Below are 19,980 nucleotides of genomic sequence, written 5' to 3'. Positions count from 1 at the left end.
GGTCACTGACAACACCTGCTCAGACCAAGTAGTCTCTGTTTTAGTGCTTCCACATTCAGTTAGAACTTCAAGTAAGAAGACTATGAAAGAGATATAAAAAACACAGTTACTTACTCTCTTACCTCTTAAAACTCCTGTTACAACATCTATGGTTAGAGAGTGCAAAATTTGCGTGTGGGTATGTGGTTCGCAAAGGACAAAAGGTGGATAGAAATAGCACAAAAGACTTAGATCTATAATATACAAGCAAAGGTGTATATTACAAGCCCTCTGCACAACTGTCATGTGTATTTAACCGTGCCGCATTGCCTATGGCAGCACAGAATCCTTGTCGTCATCTGTCGTTGTGTCATGTCTGGTATCTGTCAGGGATCAGAGCGGACTTTTGGCCATGTGCTATTGTTGTTGTTTTTGTCACGTGGCTGCCCTGCCCTCATCTGCTCCTCCCTGTCTCCACACCTGTTCCCCATTGTGTGGATTTGTCTTTTTTGTATTTAAGTGAGCCGCGTTGCTGAATGCAGGGCGGATTCATTAGTTACGTTAGTCCCCGTGTAGTGTGGATATTTCTGTTTGTCTTCATTATTTATTAAACCCCTTTCATTTGAAGCTATCCTGCGTATGGGTCTGTCTCCTTCCTTCCTGGATGTGACAGAATGAATTCGCCCAAAAACTAAGACCCAGCAGGATAGCTTCCAGCTCGGACTGGCTTTTTTTCCCTTCTCCCCCTGGACTGTTCTGTCAGTCCTTCTAGCCCTTTTTTCTTTTTTCAGTGACATCGCTCCGCATTTTTCCGGTGAGGGACGCCGCTCCACTTCCGGTTCCACCGAGGAGAACGTCGCCTCACTTCATTCACGGAGAATGTCACCATCCCGGTTTTGCCCCTTTTTATTTTTTGGTGCCCTGCGGCATCGGCCCGCATTTTTCCGGTGAAGGACGCCGCTCCATTTCCGGTTCCTCCGAGGAGGACGTCGCTTCACTTCTTCAGCGGGGGGTGCTGCAGGCCTGAGGCGGAGGATCTTTCCCGCCCTCCTGCCCTTCTTCCTACTCAGGTCATCTGGACTGTTCGTCAGTCTTCTTGGACTTTTTTTCCGGTGCCCTGCGGCATTGCCCCACACTTTGCTCTGGTGAGGGAAGCTGCTCCATTTCCGGTTCAGCCGAGGAGGATGTCGCCTCACTTCATCCGCGGGGGGTGTTGCAGGCCCGTGGCGGGAGATTTTTCCTGCCCTCCCTACCTTTTCCTCAGTTCGTCGAGGTGAGGGTTTGGCCGTGGTGCATCAGGGGATGCTGCTCGGCCCTTCAGCTCGGCGATGGACGTCGCTCGGCCCTTCAGCTTGGCGGTGGATTTCACTCGGCCATACAGCTCGGCTGTGGATTTCGCTTGGCCCATCAGCTCAGATGCGGACGTTGCCTCGGCCCTTAAGCTCGGCTGTGGACGTCGCTCGGCACTCTCTGGCTGTGCTGCTGTGTGCCCTGCTCCCCCCACCTGCCTTGCCGTGTGCCTTGGCTCCCCTCGCCTACCTCGCCGTGGTCCTTGCTCCCCCCACTGGCCTCGCCGTGGTCCTTGCTCCCCTCACCTGCCTTCGCCGTGTGCCTTGGCTCCCCTCGCCTACCTCGCTGTGGTCCTTGCTCCCCCCACTGGCCTCGCCGTGGTCCTTGCTCCCCTCACCTGCCTTCGCCGTGTGCCTTGGCTCCCCTCGCCTACCTCACCGTGGTCCTTGCTCCCCCCACTGGCCTCGCCATGGTCCTTGCTCCCCTCACCTGCCTTCACCGTGGTCCTTGCTCCCCCCATCTGCCTTTGCCGTGTGCCTCGCCCCCCCTCCTGGACCTTGTCAGGATTTGGCGCTTCGGGAGCCGCTCCTCAAGGGGGGTACTGTTAGGGATCAGCGCGGACTTTTGGCCATGTGTTATTGTTGTTATTTTTGTCACGTGGCTGCCCCGCCCTTGTCTGCTCCTCCCTGTCTCCAGACCTGTTCCCCATTGTGTGGATTTGTCCTTTTTGTATTTAAGTGAGCCGCGTTGCTATTTTTTTTCTTTCCGGATTGTTTTTTTTTTTCCTGGACTGTTTTTTATTTGTGTGTGTGTGTGTGAGACATCGGTCCGCATTTGTTCCGGTGGGGGATGCTGCTCCACTTCGGGTTTCCGTGGACACCACCTCATTTCCTGCCTGCGGACGATGTCACAGCCCTGTCATGTAGCGTCCTGCTACATCGCCCCGCACCTGTCCGGTGGGGGATGTAACTTCACTTCCTGTTTTCCCATGGGGGGTGTTGCAGGACCGTATTTCCTCCCAAGGACTTTTTTGTTTGTTTTTTTGCTTTGTGGCGTAGGATGTTCCCGCCCACCCCCTTTCTGGTTTTTCTGGACTTGAGTCCGGCTGTGGACGTCGTTCGGCCCTTCAGCTCGGCTGTGGACGTCGCTCTGCCCTCTCTGGCTGTGACACCGTGTGCCTTGCTCCCCCCACCTGCTTCACCCTGTGCCTTGCTCCTTCCACCTGCCTCGCTGTGTGCCTCGCCCCCCCAGACCTTGTCGGGATTCTCATTAAGATGGGATTGGTGCGTCAGGAGCCACACCTGTTCCTCATGTGTTTAAATGTCATGTGTATTTAACCGTGCCACGTTGCCTATCGCGGTGTGGAATCCTCATCTGTCATTGTGTCATGTCTGGTATCGTCTGTGTCCTTGTGTTTTTTAGTCAATAAGGTCAGGTTATTTTATGCTATCCTGCATTTGGGTCTGTTTTTATCCCCACGTCCCTGTGAGCTACATCTATTTTTCCTGCTCATTTGTGCTGCAACTGTCTTTTCTAAGGCCTAATAAATGTATCAAGGAGCAAATGATTCTTGAAATAATGCTGTATTGGGGAAAAATAAACATATTGTATGGCATGTCCAGTAAGTTTATGGATTACATTTGCAAGTTTTATAAAACCACAAAACTTACAGAAAGTGAGAAGAGCTACATGTGCACTTGATTTGGAGTGGGAAGGTGTGTCCACCAGAGCAGAACAAAATACTGGCTATTGTTTTTCTCTTTGATTCTAAATAATTCAAAATAATTTGATTTAGATCAAATTGTGTTTATATGTGTTTTCTTCTACACAAACACACAAGACTTGACCAGCTCTGCACACTGAGGTGAGTTAAAACAATTTATACAAAACAGTTTTAATCTTTGCCTGGACGCTGGATATTTCCTGCTGCTGGAGAGGCTCAAACCCGGATCTCCGCCTTCAACCCGTCAGCCAGCAGTGATGCGAATCACACCAAAATGCAGGCTTCGCATGCTTACCAATTTATTAATAAAAACATGAATGAAATTTACACTTAAAAACCAAATGTACCCTAAACATGGCAAATGTTCACAAATAAATGTAGCAGTGTTAAACTAGTATTGACAACATTCACATCGATATGATAAAGATATTTACTTACCAACACACAGAGAACATGACAAACATATATAGACATACTAATCAAGGTGGAGTGTAGCAAAACCCAAATTGAAACCAGCCCCCTAGTGGTCCGGCCAGTAACCATTCTAGCTATTGAGATTACTCCCCCTTTAAGAGTGAGTCTCCTGGTTCAACCTCGAATTTACACAAAGAAAATAAAATTAAGGGTTAGTAGCGGAGTGGTACCGATACGCCCCAAGCAGTTGATTAACAAGATGTCATTGCAAAGAATCCACAGCTGGATTGATACCTGGGTTCTTGAAGATGCACTGAGCATGTACCACTGGGTCTGCAACAAGGGTGAGCAATTCTGTAATGTTCAAGGGTGTTCGCCACAGCTTGTGATGAAAATTATCAATATTTGAGCAGCTGTGCTGTAAAAAGGGATATTCAAGAGGGTGTTTTGGATCCATGCAAGTAGATGTCTTTTTCTCTGTGGATGAGATTCAGCAGTAAATATCCAAGCAGGTTTAATAATCCATTTGAGGGTTTTGGATTTCTTCTTGAGATTGATGTTAAAGCTAAAGCCACAGAGCTGAACCCTTGAATGAATTGCTGGTAGAAATTCCTGGGTGCTGTTCCTGATTTTTTTTACTTAAGATTCTTGATCTGGTTGAGTTTGAGGCTTTGACTGGGCTATCCTAAACTCATTCTGGTCCTTATGTTTGAACCACTTCAGTGTGTTTTTGGCAGTGTGTTTACGGTATGATGCCAACACCATCAATGTGGGATGGGGCTCTCAGTGTATTGTCCAATTTAAAAATTTCCGCCAAATGTATGACTTTCTACATTACATTTTGGTCTCATCAGGCCAGAGAACCTTCTATGTTTGATGAGTTCCTACATACTTTTTGGAATACTCATATGTGGGTCACCCAACTATTTCATTTATAATTAACAGCATTTAGATTATCCAGAAAGACCTACATTTTAATCTTATTTTATATAACTGAGCAATTGAGGGTTAAGGGCCTTGGCAGATTGGTTGACCTGGGATTCAAACTCAAAACCTTCCAATCAGTAGTACTACATCTTAACCACTACGCTACCCCTATGGACCCCAATGTTGTCTGCTGTTGTAAGCTTAACCTCTTCAAGGCTAGACAGCCCTCACTAGCATTCACCAAACACAATAGTCTTGCATCACACATAGTAGGAGCAACATTTCAATGGCCTTTTCAAAGCCCAGAATGAGGACTGACGGGTGCTTCAGAACCAGGTCCAAACCTGGTCAGTACTCCATCAATGGCTTAAGCTATCCCCCATATCAAGCTCTAGAAGGTGGGACTGCAGTATGACCTGGATGCATTGATGGATGTGTTTGTGTGTGCAGCAGCCATGTGGGGGTGTTCAGAGTCACCTTGGGCTGTCTGCATGCTACTGCCACTGTAGGGGGAAGCCTAGCTAGCAAGCCTGCTGGAGTAAAAGGAGCTCAGCCACACTTTTACATTTGCCCAACATCTCTGAGACAACTGTCAAAGGTGGTTCCTTGCAGAGGTGGAAGTACTTAGTCAATCTAGTATTAGTTCATTACCCAGCTACTGGAGGAGAGTAGTAGAGTCCAGTGCCACTGTCCGTCATTGCTGGAAGATGTGCGTCAGCTGGCTGAGGACCATTTTGTGGTATATCCAGGAAGCCCCTTCACTTATTCCTCTTTCTCTCCCTTCTTCTTCCCATTCAGCTATTCATCCACCTATCCTGGCAGCTCCATGAACCTGGTTTTCCCATGCATCTCCTGCTGTTTCAGTCTATCTTCATTCTTAGTGGAAGTTGGCTTTGTTAATGTCCCCCGTAACAATAAACGCTGCATCTGGCTGCATCTGGGTGGGTTCCTGCTCACTTATATTAACATACAGTTCCTTGAGTGCCTGGTCTGTGTTGGGTTGAGGAGGAATGTAAACAGCTGTGATTATGACCGCTGTAAATTCCTTCGGTAGCCAGAATGATCAACACAGAAGCATATGAAATTCCAGATCAGGGGAGCAGAAGAATTTAATAGAGTGTAGGTTCTTTTCATCACACCATGAGTTGTTGATAAAGAAACGAACGCCCCCACCTCTGCTTTTCCCTGTAAGCTCTTTCGTTCTGCCCGAGCGGTACATGGAGAACCCCGTGAACTCGATGGCTGAGTCTGGAACCTCTGGAGACATCCAGGTTTCCGTGAGGCACATAATGCAGCAGTCCTTTGTTTCTCGTTGGTATGAGATACATGCCTGCCGTTCACAGAGTTTGCTGTCCAGTGACTGAACATTAGCCAGCAAAATGGTTGGGAGAGGAGGTTGGAGGGGACGACGTCTGAGTCTGACAAGGACGCCAGCTCTCTTCCCTCTTTTCCGGGGGCGTTTCCTCAGTCGCGTCAGTGTGGCCCAGACAAAGGGCTCTGATACGGTGTTTGTAAACAAATCACCAGTGTTCAAGAACTCAAAGTCCGGTTTACATTTCGCGACGTAAGATCCTATATTTAAAAGCGTGTGGTTGGCAAAGGTGGTTGCTTGCAGAGGTGGAAGTACTTAGTCAACCTAGTATTACTTTATTACCCAGCTACTGGAAGACAGTATTAGAGTCCAGTGCCACTGTCTGTCATTGCTTTAAGAAGTGCTTCAGCTGGCTGAGGACCATTTTGGTGTCTCCTTAGATTAGTTAAGACGTGTATACTAGAGCAGATTATAGCTTTCAAAACCTCTATTTGGTTCCATAAAAAGGTGTTAGAGTAAAATAAATCATACAATACTGTGCAAAGGTTTTAGGCAGGTGTGAAGAAATGTGGTAAAGTAAGACTGATTTCAAAATATATTTAGATCATACTAAAAATATATTTTAATTGTTTATTTTTATCAATATGGTGAGTGAACAGAAAAAAAAATTGAAATCACATCGATATTTGGTGTGAGGACCCTTTGGCTCCAAACCAGCATCAATTCTTACACTTGCAAACTTTGTACAGTGATTTGAGCACAAAGTCAGGGATTTTATATGAGCAGAGTCAGATGTGTCATTAACCAATTATACCAAGAAGGTGCTAATGATAATCAGTTTTATATGTAGGTTGAAACCCAGTCATTAACTGAAACAGAAACAGCTAAGAAGGGTGAGGAATAAACAAACTGTTACTTAGGCAAAACTAAGGCACCATGTCAAATCTGTGCATAGCAACAAGACACAAGGTTGTTCTACTGTCTCAGCAAAGTCTCTCCCAGGCACAGATTTTAAAGCATTCTTACTTTATAATATGTTTGAACACCTGCCTAAAACCTTTGCTGTATACACAGTAATGTGTTCTGTTCTCTACACAGAAAACAGACACTTGTTACAGATCTGTATTTTCTGATTAATAATAACACCTCACGGACACACAGACTTTCACACTTTTTTTTAAAACCTTCTGACTATTTATGGACAAGTAAATGTAGTCCTGCCCATGTCTTGTCCTTGTGTATAAATACCCTGTTTAGAACTAAAGAAGAACATTCACTTAGAAGAGCTTCAGATATAAGTTCACAGGTTATATCTGCGCAACCACACAGTGAGGTAAGCAAAATGATGCCTAAATTTTATTTACGTCCACTTTTAATGGACATTTTCACAATTTATTTTTCAATTATGTATATTGACAACTTTATTTCAGCAAATATATTGAATGATACATTTATATTTCAAACTTTTAATTAAAATCGATATTTTTTGCCCTTATACAGAGCGACTTAAAAAAGTGTTTTTAAGTCTCTATCGATGAATACATTAACACTGGGTCACTAGGTTTCAAACTTGGGAAACCATCAACCTAAAACACTGTTCAGGTTTTTTTTAGCATACAATAGTTATTTAATTTTTGTAATAAGGTATAAATTAATTGTACATTCATTTTATATTTTTTTTATATAATATTGCATTTTAGACTGAGAAAAGTAGAGGAGTTCTATGAGGGCAGAAGTAAAGAAGCTTTCTGAATCAGGAGTCTGTGTTGTTTGATGGTAGATCATATATCTAATTATTTAGATTACTTGCACACAATGTCTTCCTCTTGGTGAAGCAGTCAGTATTGCTGTCCCAGACAGTAATGCAGGTTGTCGGCATACTTTGGATCGTTGCTAAGTAGAATTACATCATTGCTTCAGAATACAGAAACAGGACAAACACCAAATACAGCCATGCTGAAGACATTGCTGATTTGGGCAGTGTTTGCTGCAAGTCTTCCTCCTCCATCCACTCAGCGCTGCTTCAATGCCAGTGAGTCTCAGTGTCGTGATGTGGACTTCACTCCAGGATCTGATCTGGCAGGAGAAGGCTTTGACATAACCACCATGGAACGGAAAGGGGCCTTCGTTCTCGACATGAACACTTGGCTCAAGAAGGACAAGTCCTGCACTTTGTGTAAAAACCCCTACATGGGAGGTCAAACACAGAAGCTTCCAGTTTCTGTGGTGGACTGGAGGCCGACTCAGAGGTGCAAAATGAAGTTGTCCAGCTCCGTCTACCAGTCTAGTGAGGCCCTGGTCAGCTCCAGCTCCTCCTCTATTGAGAACAACTGGAAGACAGATTTGCAGATAATGACTCCAAAAGTCCAGGGATCACTGATGCTGGCAGGCAGTAACTCCAAGCTGGCTGAATATTCAATGGAGAAAACCAAAAAAGACAAGTTCAGCTTCACCAGCCATGCTGTTTCATGTGGATATTACAGGTAGGATGTGTGGTTTAACAGTACTGTCTCAAGTTGGTTTATATTTAATATTATACAAACACACCATCATTCATCTTTGTTGTTGAGATCTACTTTATGGTCTGTCTTCTAGATACAGAGTTTCCAAAAGTCCACTCCTGCACCCAGAGCTAGTCAAAGAATTTGGAAGTCTCCCTGAGATCTATGATGAGTCTTCAAAACACCTCTATTACAAGCTGATTGACAAGTTTGGTACTCATTATATCACAAAGGTGAATATCAGATTTCCACAACAGTGTATGGAGCAGACACATCCACTTCAATCTTCAAAGTTTTAGAAGGAAAACACGTGGTTTTGTAGACTGAATATATTGTGGTTCTGTTTAGGTGACTCTTGGAGGAGAGGTTCGCTCTGTGACCAGCATTAACGAGTGTGAGGCGTCCCTACAGGGTCTGAGTGTGGACGAGGTGAAGATGTGTCTTGATGTGGAGGCTTCTGTCAGCAATGGACCAGCTGCAAACAAGCAGGCTAAGGCTCAACACTGCAAGCAGGATAAGGACAACTCTTTGAGCAAAAAGAGCTTTGCTAGCAGCTTCAGTGACAGGTTTGTTCTGCTCATTACATATGTTGGTTACATTATGCCAAAATATATTAAATATTCAATCATTCTAAAAACATAATTTCTTTTTATCATCTCCAAAGGGATACAAATGTGATCGGTGGCTACACTCAGAGTGTCGACCTCCTTTTCTCATCAAATAACGACCCAAATGCCTATAAGGAGTGGGTGGCATCTCTTCCAGCTCACCCTGATATCATTTCCTACTCACTTGAGTCCATCCACAATTTGCTGCCAGCGAAGACAAAAGCAAAAGCACATTTGCGCAAAGCCATCAAGGACTACATCCTCCAGAGGGGCCTGCTGAAAAAGTGCACAAGCCCATGTAAGATTGGTGTGAAGACCAACTCTATGGAGCCGTGCAAATGCAGCTGCATAAACAACCCCCAGCTGTCCATAAACTGCTGCCCCACTCAGAAAGGATCTGCTGAAGTCACAGTTACTGTGATAAAAGGCACCGGGTTATATGGAGATTTCTGGGATGGGACAGATGGATTTGTCAAGCTGAGCCTCAATAATAGGTTCAAAGTCAAGACACGCACAATAATGAATAACAACAATCCTAACTGGAAAACTAATTTCCATCTTGGTACTGAGGACCTTACTCGCTCTATCACCCTGAAGCTGGAGGTGTTTGATGAGGACACCAGTTCAGAAGAACTTCTTGGGGCATGTAATCTTCACCTGAAATCTGGTGTTTTCAAGGAAGTCTGTGCACTCAATCATGGACTGCTGTATTATAAAGTGCAGGTGACGTGCATTCCCGGTTTGATTGGTCCTTCATGCTCAAAACGCAAACCTTCTCCCATGGATGCACAGCTGGAGAAATTGTACGTCTCCCGCAATGCTCGCCCGATTCCCACAGGCATGTTGTTGAAGATGGGAGTGCTCCTCAACGAACGTATTCCCCGCTTCAACCAGAGCCACATCCGCAAAGATACAGGCTTTGAGTTGTAGACCAGTTCAGTTCTTTTTAAAAGCTTTTGCATTTTTAAACCAATTATTATAATGCTTAAAGTAGAAAATAAATGCACGTTATATTGACACATTATTGCTAAACCTTTCCTGCTCATTTGTACTGAACTTTGCCTTTTAAAGATTAATAATGTATTGTAAAACAACTCTTTCCTTTTTGTTTATTTCAGCCAATATTGCATTAGTATTGAAATATCTTTAAACTAAAATAAAGAGGCTATAATGCAATTCAAATCAATTTATTTGTGTCGTGCTTTTAACAATAGACATTGTCTCAAAGCAGCTTTACAAAAGTAAAGAAACAGAATAAATTATAAAGTTCAAAAGGAAAACCTCCCTGAGATGATATGATGAAGAATTCTTGAGAGGAACCAGACTCAGAAGTGAACCTCATCTTCATTTGAGTGACACTCGACAGTGAATAATGTAAATGTAAATAATGTCATTTCTACAACAGTTTGTAGTCCAGTGGAATTGTGTAACCAACACTTGCCTATTGCTACAGTAACCCTGTAGTAAATAGACATTAGATAGACAATATTACATCCAGCAAACAGATGAGCATCTCGTTTCTGTTCAGCTGTATTTGAATTGATACAATTAACTCTGGTTGCCAGGCTTTAACAACATTTCTAGTACAACAACATCAGCTACAGATGTGAAAGACCTGCAAATAGCCAAAAAATTAGGAATTGAAGAAGGGAGACATTTCTTTATTGTCTCAGGATTTATACTGTCATATTTTACTTGCACTCTCATTTTGTCACACTCCGTCTGGCCTCGAGTTCAGCTATTGTAACACTCACAAACACTCACACATAACACTCACAACTCACAAACAATAACACTCACAAACAAACAGTTTAAAATGTAACACTGTCACAGTACATTGAACAAAACCACAGTACGTCGGGTTTCTTTGCATTAAAACCTAACCGTCTACTTAGCCACAGTACATGGACTTAAAACGTAAGTTCAAAGCAATGTCACAGTAGGTCGGACAACACCACACTGCCTCAGGTTATTGCTTTAAACTACAGAGCCGCGGTGCTTCAGGCTCCTTACACTATCACCAGTTAGAAACACGTTTAGCTATAATCTGTCACCACACTGCGTTAGGGTTAATTCAGTTCCGTTAGAATCTTAAACAGAAATGTACAGAATAGGCTTAATAACTCCTTCTGCTTATGATAATAAACTCTACTCTATGTTCTATTCTACCGTAAAAAAAAAATAAAAAATTCTTTGTTAGGTTTTTTAAACGAGGGGGTTCCCTGGATCAAAAACAGCGTAAAAGAAGAAAAATACGCTTTTCTTACCTTTTCCCACTTTTTTTTTTGGAATCCCTCCTGGATAAATGATAATCATGGTCACGTACTAGTGATGTGTGGGTCGGGTATTTTTTCCAACCCGCAGGTCCCGCTTTTGTGAAATTATTGGCCCATCCCTGCACCACTGTATCTATTTTTACAAATATTTTGGCCTAACCCTTGGCCAGACGTCTGTGATCTTGAATGATAATACGCCCAATTGGGATTGGGATTTCCATATCGGAATTGTCGACCTTACTCATTTCAGCAGTGTGAAGCTGGTCGAGGATGTCTGTGTGCTCAATCATGGACTCCTGTATTATAAAATGCAGGTGACGTGCATTCCTGGTTTGACTGGTCCTTCATGTTTGAAGTACAAATGGACACACAGCTGGAGAAAGTGTACATTTCCCGTTATGCTCTCCCGATTCACACAGGCATGTTGTTGAAGATGGGAGTGCTCCTCAATAAACGTATTCCCTGCTTCAACCAGAGCCACATGATACAAGATATAGGCTTTGAGTTGTAGACCAGTTCAGTTTACATTTACATTTACATTTACATCATTTGGCAGACGCCCTTATCCAGAGCGACGTACATAAGTGCTTAAATCTCTAACATTGAATACATTAATGCTGGATCACTAAGTTACATACTTAAGATACCATGAGTTTAAAACATTTGTTCAAAGTTACAATGAAAAAGTGTCAAAGGTGTTTTTTTTTGTTTTTGTTTTTTTTTTTTTAAATGCAAAAGATAAGGAAAGAAGTGCTAGTTGAAGTGTTTCCTGAATAAGTAGGTCTTCAACTGCCTCTTGAAAATAGCCAGTGACTCAGCTGTCCGGACCTCTAGGGGAAGTTCGTTCCACCACCTTGGTGCCAGTACAGATAAGAGTCTTGTAGTATACTTGCCTCTTACCTTGAGAGATGGTGGAAACAGTCGAGCAGTGCTGGTAGATCGGAGGGTGTGGGGTGCAGTGCGAGGAGTGATGAGGGCTTTGAGGTAAGAGGGATCTGGTCCGTTTTTGGCTTTGTAGGCCATCATCACTGTATTGAATCTGATGCGTGCAGCTACCAGAAGCCAGTGGAGGGATCACAGCAGTGTGGTGGTATGGAGAACTTTGGCAGGTTGAAAACAAGCCGTGCAGCTGCATTTTGGATCATTTGCAGAGGACGGATTGCGTTCATAGGTAGACCTGCCAGAAGTACATTGCAGTAATCAAGTCTAGAAATGACAAGAGACTGAACAAGTACCTGAGAAGCCTGTGTGGACAGAAATGGCCGAATCCTTCTAATGTTGTAGAGAAGAAACCGACATGAGCGAGTCACATTAGCAACATGAGAGGAAAAGGACAGTTGATTGTCCATGGTTACCCCAAGGTTGTGAGCTGTGGCTGAAGGGGAGATCAGATCGTTGTGCAAGTATATAGCAAGATCATGACCTGGGGATGAATCACCTGATGATCAGCAGATCAGTTTTGCTAGGATTGAGCTTTAACTGATGAGCAGTCATCCATGATGAAATTTATGCCAGACATGCTGAGATCCGGTCAGAAGGTATGGCATCTGAGGGTGGGAAAGAGAAGATAAGTTGTGTATCATCAGCATAGCAGTGGTAAGAGAACCCATGTGAGGAAATAACTTCACCAAGAGAGTGAGTATACAGTGAGAAAAGAAGAGGACCAAGTACTGAGCCCTGTGGGATGCCCAGTGGAGAGCCTGCGTGGAGCAGATGTCACTCCCCTCCATGTTACCTGATATGAGCGTCCTTCCAGGTAGGAAGCAAACCATTCCCAAGCTGATCCGCAAATCCCAAGACTCCTGAGGGTGGACAAGAGAGTCTTGTGGTTGACCGTATCAAACGCTGCTGAAAGGTCAAGGAGGATAAGGACGGATGACAGTTTGGCTGATCTAGCAGCATGTAGTTTCTCAGAGACATCCAAAAGGGCTGTGTCTATGGAATGAGCTGCTTTAAATCCAGACTGGTTGGGGTCTTGGAGGTTGTTCTGTGAGAGATCAGTTCTTTGTGCAAGCTTTTGCATTTTCAGACCAGCTATTATAATGCTTAGAGTAGGTGCAAATAACAATGCCACATTATTAACAAATATTTCTTGATCATCTTTACTGCCATTTGCCTTCTTTTTAAAGTCTAATAAACGTCTCACACAATAACAGAATGTTTAATATTATATAGAATATTTGGATTTAATAATGCTACATACTTTTCCTGCTCATTTGTGCTGCAACTGTCTTTTCTAAGGCCTAATAAAAGTATCAAGGAGCAAATGATTCTTGAAATAATGCTGTATTGGGGAAAAATAAACATATTGTATTGCATGTCCAGTAAGTTTATGGATTACATTTGCAAGTTTTATAAAACCACAAAACTTACAGAAAGTGGGAAGAGCTAAATGTGCAATTGATTTGGAGTGGGAAGGTGTGTCCACCAGAGCAGAACAAAATACTGGCTATTGTTTTTCTCTTTGATTCTAAATAATTCAAAATAATTTGATTTAGATCATTCATATGTGTTTTCTTCTACACAAACACACAAGACTTGACCAGCTCTGCACATCTGAGGTGAGTTAAAACAATTTATTCAAAACAGTTTTAATCTTTGCCTGGACATTTGCTGCCGCTGGAGAGGCTCAAACCCGGATCTCCGCCTTCAACCCGTCAGCCAGCCGTGATGCGAATCACACCAAAATGCAGGCTTCCAGTGCTTCCCAATTCATTAATAAAAACATGAATGAAATTTACACTTAAAAACCAAACGTAACCTAAACATGGCAAATGTTCACACATAAATGTAGCAACTTTAACCTAGTAACATTGATTTCAAAGCCCAGAACGAGGACTGGCAGGTGCTTCAGAACCAGGTCCAAACCTGGTCAGTACTCCATCAATGGCCTAAGCAGCTATCCCCCATATCAAGCTCTAGAAGGTGGGACTGCAGTATGACGTGGATGCATTGATGGATGTGTTTGTGTGTGCAGCAGCCATGTGGGGGTGTTCAGAGTCACCTTGGGCTGTCTGCATGCTACTGCTACTGTAGGGGGAAGCCTAGCTTGCAAGCCTGCTGGAGTACCATGAGCTCAGCCACACTTTTGCATTTGCCCAACAGCTCTGAGGCAACTGTTAAAGGTGGTTGCTTGCAGAGATGGAAGTACTTAGTCAACATAGTATTACTTTATTACCGAGCTACTGGAAGACAGTATTAGAGTCCAGTGCCACTGTCTGTCATTGCTTTAAGAAGTGCTTCAGCTGGCTGAGGACCATTTTGGTGTCTCCTTAGATTAGTTAAGACGTGTATACTAGAGCAGATTTCTTCTACCGCTTATCCGAACTACCTCGGGTCACGGGGAGCCTGTGCCTATCTCAGGTGTCATCGGGCATCAAGGCAGGATACACCCTGGACGGAGTGCCAACCCATCGCAGGGCACACACACACATTCACTCACGCAATTACACACTAGGGACAATTTTCCAGAGATGCCAATCAACCTACCATGCAAGTCTTTGGACCGGGGGAGGAAACCGGAGTACCCCGAGGAAACCCCCGAGGCACGGGGAGAACATGCAAACTCCAAACTCAAAACCTCTATTTGGTTCCATAAAAAGATGTTAGAGTAAAATAAATCACACAATACTGTGCAAAGGTTTTAGGCAGGTGTGAAGAAAAGTAAGACTGCTGTCAAAAATATATTTTAATTGTTTATTTTTATCAATATGGTGAGTGAACAGAAAAAAAAATTTAATCAAATAAATATTTTGTGTGAGGACCCTTTGGCTCCAAACCAGCATCAATTCTTACACTTGCAAACTTTGTACAGTGAAACCAATTATACCAAGATGGTGCTAATGATAATCAGTTTTATATGTAAGTTGAAACCCAGTCATTAACTGAAACAGAAACAGCTAAGAAGGGTGAGGAATAAACAAACCGTTATTTAGGCAAAACTAATCCACCATGTCAAATCTGTGCATAGCAACAAGACACAAGGTTGTTCTACTGTCTCAGCAAGGTCTCTCCCAGGCACAGATTTTAAAGCATTCTTACTTTATAATATGTTTGAACACCTGCCTAAAACCTTTGCTGTATACACAGTAATGTGTTCTGTTCTCTACACAGAAAACAGACACTTGTTAAAGATCTGTTTTTTCTGATTAACACCTCACACACACAGGTTTTCACACGTTTTTTATAAACCTTCTGACTATTTATAGATAAGTAAATGTAGTCCTGCCCATTTCTTGTCCTTGTGTATAAATACCCGTTTTAGAACTAAAGAACAAATTCACTTAGAAGAGCTTCAGATATAAGTACACAGGTTATATCTGCGCAATCACACATCGAGGTAAGCAAAATGATCCCTATATTTTATTTGCGTCCACTTTTAATGGACATTTTCACAATTTATTTTTCAATTATGTATATTGACAACTTTATTTCAGCAAATATATTGAATGATAAATTTATATTTCAAACTTTTAATTAAAATCGATATTTTTTGCCCTTATACAGAGCGACTTACAAAAGTGCTTTTAAGTCTCTATCGATGAACACATTAACACTGGGTCACTAGGTTTCAAACTTGGGAAGCCATCAACCTAAACCTAGTGTTCAGGTTTTTTTTAACATACAATAATTATTTAATTTTTGTAATAAGGTATAAATTAATTGTACATTCATTTTATATATTTTTTTATATAATATTGCATTTTAGACTGATAAAAGTAGAGAAGGGTTCTATGAGGGCAGAAGTAAAGAAGCTTTCTGAATCAGGAGTCTGTGTTGTTTGATGGTAGATCATATATCTAATTATTTAGATTACTTGCACACAATGTCTTCCTCTTGGTGAAGCAGTCAGTATTGCTGTCCCAGACAGTAATGCAGGTTGTCGGCATACTTTGGATCGTTGCTAAGTAGAATTGTATCATTGCTTCAGAATACAGAAACAGGACAAACACCAAATACAGCCATGCTGAAGACATTGCTGATTTGGGCCGTGTTTGCTGCAAGTCTTCCTCCTCCATCCACTCAGAGCTGCTTCAATGCCAATGAGTCTCAGTGTCGTGATGTGGACTTCACTCCAGGATCTGATCTGGCAGGAGAAGGCTTTGACATAACCACCATGGAACGGAAAGGGGCCTTCGTTCTCGACATGAGCACTTGGCTCAAGAAGGACAAGTCCTGTACTCTGTGTAAAAACCCCTACATGGGAGGTCAAACACAGAAGCTCCCAGTTTCTGTGGTGGACTGGAGACCGACTCAGAGGTGCAAAATGAAGTTGTCCAGCTCCGTTTACCAGTCTAGTGAGGCCCTGGTCAGCTCCAGCTCCTCCTCTATTGAGAACAACTGGAAGACAGAATTGCACATAACGACTCCAGACATCCAGGGATCACTGATGCTGGCAGGCAGTAACTCCAAGCTGGCTGAATATTCAATGGAGAAAACCAAAAAAGACAAGTTCAGCTTCACCAGCCATGCTGTTTCATGTGGATATTACAGGTAGGATGTGTGGTTTAACAGTACTGTCTCAAACACAGTGTTTGTGTATACAAACACACCATCATTCATCTTTGTTGTTGAGATCTACTTTATGGTCTGTCTTCTAGATACAGAGTTTCCAAAAGTCCACTCCTGCACCCAGAGCTAGTCAAAGAATTTGGAAGTCTCCCTGAGATCTATGATGAGTCTTCAAAACATCTCTATTATAAGCTGATTGACAAGTTTGGTACTCATTATATCACAAAGGTGAATATCAGATTTCCACAACAGAGTATGGAGCAAACTCATCCACTTCAATCTTCAAAGTTTTAGAAGGAAAACACGTGGTTTTATAGACTGAATATATTGTGGTTCTGTTTAGGTGACTCTTGGAGGAGAGGTTCGCTCTGTGACCAGCATTAAGGAGTGCGAGGCATCCCTACAGGGTCTGAGTGTGGACGAGGTGAAGATGTGTCTTGATGTGGAGGCTTCTGTCAGCAAAGGACCGGCTGCAAACTGGCAGGCAGAGGTTCACCACTGCAAGCAGGATAAGGACAAGTCTTTGAGCCAAAAGAGCTTTGCTAGCAGCTTCAGTGACAGGTTTGTTCTGCTCATCACATATGTTGGTTACATTATGCCAAAATATATTAAATATTCAATCATTCTAAAAACATAATTTCTTTTTATCATCTCCAAAGGGATACAAATGTGATCGGTGGCTACACTCAGAGTGTCGACCTCCTTTTCTCATCAAATAATGACCCAAATGCCTATAAGGAGTGGGTGGCATCTCTTCCTGCTCACCCTGATATCATTTTCTACTCGCTTGAGTCCATCCACAATTTGCTGCCAGCGAAGACACATGCACAAGCACATTTGCGCAATGCCATCAAGGACTACATCCTCCAGAGGGGCCTGCTGAAAAACTGCACAAGCCCATGTAATATTGGTGTGAAGACCAACTCTATGGAGCCGTGCAAATGCAGCTGCATAAACAACCCCCAGTTGTCCATAAACTGCTGCCCCACTCAGAAAGGATCTGCTGAAGTCACAGTTACTGTGATAAAAGCCACCGGTTTATATGGAGATTTCTGGGATGGGACAGATGGATTTGTCAAGCTGAGCCTCAATAATAGATTCAGAGACAAGACAAGCACAATATGGAATAACAACAATCCTAACTGGAACACTGATTTCCATCTTGGAACTGAGGACCTTACTAGCTCTATCACCCTGAAGCTGGAGGTGTTTGATGCGGACAGAAGTTCAGAAGATTGGCTTGGAGCATGTAATCTTCACCTGAAATCTGGTGTGGTCAAGGAAGTCTGTCCACTCAATCATGGACTTCTGTATTATAAAGTGCGGGTGACGTGCATTCCCGGTTTGATTGGTCCTTCATGCTTGAAACACATTCCCTCTCCCATGGATGCACAGCTGGAGAAAGTGTACGTCTCCCGCAACGCTCGCCCGATTCCCACAGGCATGTTGTTGAAGATGGGAGTGCTCCTCAACGAACGTATTCCCTGCTTCAACCAGAGCCACATCCACAAAGATACAGGTTTTGAGTTGTAGACCAGTTCAGTTCTTTTTAAAAGCTTTTGCATTTTCAGACCAGTTATTATAATGCTTAAAGTAGAGTAGGTGAAAATAATAATGCCATATTACTAACAAATATTTCTTGATCATCTGTACTGTCATTTGCTTTCTCTTACAAAAAAAAACATAGTGTTTGTGTATAACTTGTGTAATTTCTCAATAGCATTCACAGCAACAATTAGAATGTTCATATATGCTAGAATGCTCATATATGCTCCACATGTCGTTTTTAAAGCCTAATAAAAGTATCATGGAGCAAATAATTCTTGAAATAATGCTGTATTGTGGAAAAATAAACATATTGTATTGCATGTCCAGTAAGTTTAGGGATTACATTTGCAAGTTTTAAAAAACCACAAAACTTACAGAAAGTGAGAGGAGCTACATGTGCACTTGATTTTGCCAGAGCAGAACAACATACTGGCAATTACTTTTTCTATTTGATTAAAAATAAAGCATTGATTAAGAAAATTCATATGTATTTTGTTCTACAAACACACACAAAAGACTTTGCAAGCACTATACATCTGTGGTGAGGCAAAGATAATCCATTAGCACTCATGAATAATTAAACAAAACATACCAATATTTCAGCAGCTCTGTTATAAAAAGGGAGACTCAATAGTGTGTTTGGATACATGCAAAGTGTGCAAGCAATAGATGGCTTTTTCTCTGTGGATGACATTCAGCAGTGAGAACGTTCACCTTCCCGTGTGGGATGGACATGTGTCCTAACAGGCCAGCCTTACCATCAAAAGTGCTCCAAGGAAGCCCACAATGAAGCCCACATTGTTATCATGGCACCACTTGGACATCTGGCTGTTCAGAGACCATAACCTGCTGTAAGCTACATCGCCACGTCACATTGAGATTGTGCCAGAGCATACTACACACATACATTGCACTTTTCTAATTTACACACACAATATCTACTATATTATCAAAATCAAATCAAATTTTATTTGTCACATACACATACATACAGGGTACGACATGCAGAGAAATGCTTTTTGCAACTGTCCGGTATATAAGCATGAAAAAAAAGGAATGTAATTTAGGATAAAATAATAAACCAAAACCAAAAGGAGATACATAAATAAAAAAGTATAAACTATATAAAAAAACTATTGTAAGAAATAAAAAAATGTGTGTAAAAATAAGACGATGATGGTGAAGATCATAATGAAGAACAAGAAGTTTATTCCAGCATAGCAGTGACAAAATGCATAAAGTGCTTTTTAAGAACACAGGACGAATCCTGCTCAAGCATTTTATACTGTTTTCCCGTTTGGTAATTTAAATGAGGTTCTGCTTTGAATATGCATTGAATATGCAAGGATTCGTATGATCGGTGTGTTGTTTGCTTGGGAGTGGAGCATGCACAATCGGCTCTCGAGGGAGTCAATTGCTCGCATTGTAGTCACATGGCTATGCACACACTTCGCTCTCGGAGAGCGCTCTTCGAGAAGAGCTCTCTCCCTTGCGGCTCCGGTCCCGCTCTTGCCGAGAAAAAGTGGCGCCGGCGCTCGTGGGGCTCGCAGGCCGATATAGCAGCGGGATTGGAGTCGGATGAGTCCTCTCCAGCCTCGTCTGCTGAATCGAGCTCCTGCTCCCTCGGAGAAGCAGGCCCAATGGCTGCTTCTTCTCCCGGCGCGAGCAGCGCAGCATTACATGTCTCTCCCTCCAAGGAAGGAGAGCTGTTGGATGCTAGCGGGCTCGTGGGCTCCTCTCAGCCTGTGCTGTATGAGGAGCTCCTCGAGGTAGTGCCAAGCTGGATCTAGATTGGCTGGTGCGAGCACCATGGCCTGGAACCAGTTAACTGCCCGATCGGCTCAGTTCTGGAGTTCTTACAGGAACAGTTTGCCGCTGGGTTAACCCTCTC

At 42.8% G+C, this 19,980-nt stretch overlaps 2 protein-coding genes across 2 annotated transcripts; both read left to right on the top strand.

Annotated features, from left to right (window-relative positions):
* The first annotated feature begins 6,911 nt into the window (after positions 1-6,911).
* LOC132861334 (perforin-1-like) lies at positions 6,912-9,930 on the top strand. The gene is made up of 5 exons (XM_060892816.1): positions 6,912-6,978; positions 7,566-8,128; positions 8,241-8,379; positions 8,495-8,712; positions 8,811-9,930. The coding sequence occupies exons 2-5, from the start codon at positions 7,599-7,601 to the stop codon at positions 9,682-9,684; spliced, it is 1,761 nt and encodes a 586-aa protein (XP_060748799.1). The 5' UTR covers positions 6,912-6,978; positions 7,566-7,598; the 3' UTR covers positions 9,685-9,930.
* Positions 9,931-15,313: 5,383 nt separating this feature from the next.
* On the top strand, positions 15,314-18,147 carry LOC132861426 (perforin-1-like). The gene is made up of 5 exons (XM_060892943.1): positions 15,314-15,369; positions 15,961-16,523; positions 16,631-16,769; positions 16,885-17,102; positions 17,201-18,147. The coding sequence occupies exons 2-5, from the start codon at positions 15,994-15,996 to the stop codon at positions 18,072-18,074; spliced, it is 1,761 nt and encodes a 586-aa protein (XP_060748926.1). The 5' UTR covers positions 15,314-15,369; positions 15,961-15,993; the 3' UTR covers positions 18,075-18,147.
* The last annotated feature ends 1,833 nt before the right edge of the window (positions 18,148-19,980 follow it).

Source organism: Tachysurus vachellii, chromosome 18 (genome assembly GCF_030014155.1).
Source record: "Tachysurus vachellii isolate PV-2020 chromosome 18, HZAU_Pvac_v1, whole genome shotgun sequence".
Lineage (NCBI taxonomy): Eukaryota > Metazoa > Chordata > Actinopteri > Siluriformes > Bagridae > Tachysurus > Tachysurus vachellii.
This window is presented reverse-complemented; position numbering and strand designations above follow the sequence as displayed.

Coding starts and splice junctions, on each gene's coding strand:
- LOC132861334 (XM_060892816.1), top strand. CDS start 7,599: ATGCTGAAGACATTGCTGATTTGGGCAGTGTTTGCTGCAAGTCTTCCT. Junction 8,129..8,240: donor GTTTCATGTGGATATTACAG/GTAGGATGTGTG, acceptor TCTGTCTTCTAG/ATACAGAGTTTCCAAAAGTC. Junction 8,713..8,810: donor GCTAGCAGCTTCAGTGACAG/GTTTGTTCTGCT, acceptor TCATCTCCAAAG/GGATACAAATGTGATCGGTG.
- LOC132861426 (XM_060892943.1), top strand. CDS start 15,994: ATGCTGAAGACATTGCTGATTTGGGCCGTGTTTGCTGCAAGTCTTCCT. Junction 16,524..16,630: donor GTTTCATGTGGATATTACAG/GTAGGATGTGTG, acceptor TCTGTCTTCTAG/ATACAGAGTTTCCAAAAGTC. Junction 16,770..16,884: donor GTACTCATTATATCACAAAG/GTGAATATCAGA, acceptor GGTTCTGTTTAG/GTGACTCTTGGAGGAGAGGT.